Genomic DNA, 4,798 nt, shown 5'->3' with positions numbered 1-4,798 from the left:
TCCACCTCCCAGCCCCCTCCCCAGCGCCGCCCTCCCCTCCCAGCCCCCTCGGCAGCCCCCTCCCAGCCTCCTTCCCACCTCCCAGCCCCCTCCCCAGCGCCCCCCTCACCTCCCAGCCTCCTCCCCACCCCCTCCCAGCCTCCTTCCCACCTCCCAGCCTCCTACCCACCCCCTCCCAGCCTCCTTCCCACCTCCCAGCCCCCTCCCCAGCGCCGCCCTCCCCTCCCAGCCTCCTCCCCAGCCTCCTCCCCAGGCCCTCCCAGCTCTCGGGCAAACGCCCGGGCGCCGCAGGGAGGCCCCGCCCCCACGCTAGCCCCGCCCCGGTTGTCAGGACGCGGAGGCCCCGCCCCCGGCCGACCCGGGGCCTCCCAGCTCTAACCCTGTACCCTCGCGGGGCTGTCACTCGAGCCACCGCACGTCCCGCGGACTGCAGCCTCGACCCAGGAGGGAGAGCAGGACATGGCGGCGGCCAAGGCCGAGAACCTCACTCTGGTGGTGCACGGACCCGGAGACCTGCGCCTGGAGAACTATCCTACCCAGAACCAGGCCCAAATGGAGTACTGCTGAAGATGCATTCCGTCGGGACCTGTGGCTCAGATGTCCACTACTGGCAGCGTGGTCGAACTGGGGATTTTATTGTGAAAAAGCCAATGGTGCTGGGGCATGAAGCTTCAGGAACAGTCGTAAAAGTGGGATCACTGGTAAAACACCTAAAATCAGGGGATCGTGTTGCCATCGAGCCTGGTGCTCTGCGAGAAATGGATGAATTCTGCAAGATTGGCCGGCACAATCTGTCACCATCTATCTTCTTCTGTGCCACACCCCCTGATGATGGGAACCTCTGCCAGTTTTATAAGCACAACGCTGACTTCTGCTACAAGCTTCCTGACAATGTCACCTATGAAGAAGGGGCCCTGATTGAGCCACTGTCTGTGGGGATCCATGCCTGTCGGCGAGCTGGAATCACCCTGGGGAACAAGGTCTTAGTGTGTGGAGCTGGGCCGATTGGACTGGTCACTCTGATTGTGGCCAAGGCAATGCGTGCAGGTCAAGTGCTGGTGACTCATCTGTCCGCCTCTCTGTTGTCTAAAGCCAAAGAAGTTGGGGCTGATATCGTCCTCCAGATCTCCAAGGAGAGCCCTAAGGAAATAGCCAGTAAAGTGGAAGATATGCTGGGGTGCAAGCCAGAGGCGACCATCGAGTGCACAGGGGTGGAGTCCGCCATCCAGTCAGGCATCTATGCTACTCGTGCTGGGGGGACCCTGGTGCTCGTAGGGCTGGGCTCCGAGATGACCACGGTGCCCCTAACACACGCAAGCACCCGGGAGGTGGATATCAAGGGCGTGTTTCGATATTGCAACACGTGGCCGATGGCAATTTCAATGCTTGCGTCCAAGGCTGTGAATGTAAAGCCCTTAGTTACTCATAGGTTTCCTCTGGAGAAAGCTCTGGAGGCCTTTGAAACAGCCAGAAAGGGAACGGGGTTGAAAGTCATGCTCAAGTGCGACCCCAACGACCAGAATCCCTAATATTAATTGGGCTCTGCCCTCATCCTCCCACCCCCACACCCAGCCAGTATCTCAGGGCAGGTAGGCTTTGATGCAGAAGTTTCTTTTGAGTAGCAGAAATAATTAAAATAATTCATTATAAGCAGAGAGCCTTACACAGAGGAACTGGTGTGCCTTAAAAACACAAGTAGGGAGAGTTTGGGGGAATTTGCAGCCAGAGTGACCTACTTACTCATCCAGAGCAAAGTTCAGCAAATGGAGCCAGGTTAGGCAGGTGCTGGGAACTCCCCTTCTTCCTGGAGTGCCTAAATCAGGAAAGAAATCTGCCCCCTTGGGTTCCTGGTTCCACTGTGACTGGCCAGGTGGCGGGTGGGAGCTAAATTATGAAGAGATAACTTTATCCAGACTTGACTGGCACAGAAATTGATTTTCACGAAAACCTCAGCTTGTGACATGAAGGGTTGTCAGCCATTTTTAGAGCACAGTGTTTCTAGATATAAGTGCTGTTTAGTTTGATGATAAAAGGAGACTTTAAGGGACTGACCTTCTTGGGTCTAGGATAAGTTTTAAGTCAATTTAAAAAAACCCATGAACTGAAATCCCACATGAGGGCCAACCAGCTTGCGCATTCTCCAAAGGTAGAAATAGGGAAGTTCTCAGTACAGCTTGAAGATTGCCTCTTCTTCAACTCCTGAGAACTGTGTGTAACCTAAACTGCCTTCCCAACACCCCCCTCCCCCCACCAACCCTTCTGCAGATTCAGAGGCAGTCACCTGGGCGGGGGAGGGGGGGGGGTTCCTTTGTTGCTAGGCAACCAGGAGGCTCCTTCCTCAGGGCAGCAGTCAAGGGGAGTCCTCCTGGGAGACCTGCCCAGGAGGGTTTGGCCAGTGTACCTGTCCTCCCCCTCCAGCCCCAGGCTTAGCATTCCCTTCACCCTCCCCGACGGTGATGATAGGCAATTCCATTTATTTCTGATCATTATAAACAGAAATCCCTCCTCCTAACCTGTTAACACTCTTGTTATCTTTTCTCTTGGAATGATCTCTCCAATTGTATTTTAATCATGGAGCTTTCCTCTGTAAACACGATTTGGGTCCAAATCACTTTATGCCCATTTGTGACTGAGATTATTAGTCAAGAATGAGGATATTGCAGCTGTGACATAACTTGGGTTGCAGCCTTTTAATCCTTGCCTTCAGCTGGGAGTGGAGGGTGAGTTTGAAGAGGCTCTGGCTTTCTTGTGACTGGGGAGAGCTGTGACCAATGCTTGGAATTCCTCAAACTGCTTTGGGTAATAAATTGTCCTTGTGGTGCTGCCTGAAAAAAAAAAAAATCAATTTTTTAAAATATATATCTGATTACTTACATTTTCTGCTTCTTCTCATGTCAAATTTAAAGGTAAATTTTATTTATTTTTTAAAGGTTATTTATTTGTTTATTTGACAGAGAGAGAGAGAGAGAACAAAAGCAGGAGGAATAATAGAGGGAGAAGGAGAAGCAGGCTCTCCACTGAGCAGGGAGCCTGACACGTGGCTTGATCCCAGGACTCTGGGATCATGACCCCAGCAGAAGGCAGATACTCAACTGACTGAGCCACCCAGGTTCCCCTGTTTTTGTTTGTCTGTTGTTGTTGTTGTTGTTGTTGTTGTTTTAGACAGAGAAATAGAGCATGAGTGAGAGGGACAGAGCAGAGAGAGAGAGAGAATCTTAAGTAGGCTCCACCCCCAGCACAGAGCATCTCATGATGCTGAGATCATGACCTGAGCAGAACTCAAGTCATATGCTTAAATGAGGTAACCAGGTACCCCCAAAGATTTGTGAAACTTTGTTTGTGTGTGTGTGTAACTCTTTAAGACTTTTTTAAAAGTAATCTCCACACCCAATCTGGAGCTTGAACCCACAACCCTGAGATCAAGAGTCACATGCTCCACCAACTGAGCCAGCCAGGCTCCCCCTTTTCTTATGGAAAATTTATTAAGTTGTTAGGTTTTTGAGTTATTAATCCATCTCATCCAAATCATTGAATTTATTGAGAAACTCTTCATATCTAATTTGATGTATTATTATCTGTACATTTTCATTTTTGAAAATTTGTGAAATTTTTTCTTGATCATTCTTGCGGGAAGTTTATTAATTTTATAAATTTTATCAAAGCACCAAAACTTAACTTGTTGATTTTTCTTTTATATTCTTATTTTTTATTTCTGCTCTTTATGGCTTCTTTCCTTATATATTCTTTACTTCTGATTTGCTCTTAAGTTGTAAGTAAAGTGATTTTCAGTCTTCTTTTCCAATATACAGAAATAGTCTCTGACCATAGTGGAATTAAAATAGAAATTAGGGATCATTTTGAACTGAATTATGATGGAAAGATCTCAAAAATTATTTGCTACAACTCTTTTTAAGCACTATATTAACTGCAGCAATATAACTTTTGACATGTACTTACATTATAACTCATTTGATATATATATGTATACACATACATATGTGTGTATGTACATATGTGTGTGTGTGTATAAAACATTACAACTAATTTTTTTATATATATATAGTCAGTAGCCCCTCTCTTTTTTTGGTCCACATATTTAATCCTCTGGAGTTCACGATTTCCTCTTGTATTTTTATGTTCCATTGAGAACAACATTTTAAAGACGTTATTTCATTGTCTTCTAGCTTTCATCATTTCTGATGAGAACTTAGACTTAAGTCTTGGTGAATTGTTTTTAAAGGTAACTGATTTTAAGTTTTTTTTTTCTTTGTATTTATTTTTCAGAAGACTTTATGATATACTTGGGCATGCTTTCCTTTATCTTCAACTGGGATTCCCAGATTTTCCTGAATCTTTTAGTTGATATCTTTCAACAGCTTTGGAAAATTTAAATAATGATTTCCCCCCATTTTCTCTCATTTTCCTTCTGTGACTCTTATTATATATATGTTAGACCTTTGAATGATCCTACACATCTCCCTTCACTTTTTCTAATTTTTTCTATATGCTTTATATTATATATTTTTATTGACTTGTCTTTCATTTCACTTTTCCTATATACTTCTATCTCCAATCTACTCTTAAATCCACTCATTGAGTTCTTCAAGATATTTTATTTTTCAGGACACCTGGGTGGCTCAGTTGGTTGAGTGTCTGCCTTTGGCTCAGATCATGATCTCAGGGTCCTGGGATCATGCCCTGCATCAGGCTCTCTGCTCAGCAGGGGGTCTGCTTCTTCCTATCTCTCTTTTTGTGTTGTCTCTTTCTCTCTCTCTCTCAGATAAATAAATAAATCTTT

At 46.0% G+C, this 4,798-nt stretch overlaps 1 protein-coding gene across 1 annotated transcript; it reads left to right on the top strand.

The window, feature by feature from the left end:
• The first annotated feature begins 362 nt into the window (after window positions 1–362).
• On the top strand, window positions 363–2,822 carry LOC121496757 (sorbitol dehydrogenase-like). The gene is given in 2 exon segments (XM_041765386.1): window positions 363–532; window positions 535–2,822. Coding segments are annotated over 2 exon segments (1,068 nt in total). The 5' UTR covers window positions 363–459; the 3' UTR covers window positions 1,530–2,822.
• Window positions 2,823–4,798: the final 1,976 nt, after the last annotated feature.

Source organism: Vulpes lagopus, chromosome 1 (assembly GCF_018345385.1).
Source record: "Vulpes lagopus strain Blue_001 chromosome 1, ASM1834538v1, whole genome shotgun sequence".
In the NCBI taxonomy this organism is placed as follows: domain Eukaryota; kingdom Metazoa; phylum Chordata; class Mammalia; order Carnivora; family Canidae; genus Vulpes; species Vulpes lagopus.
This window is presented reverse-complemented; position numbering and strand designations above follow the sequence as displayed.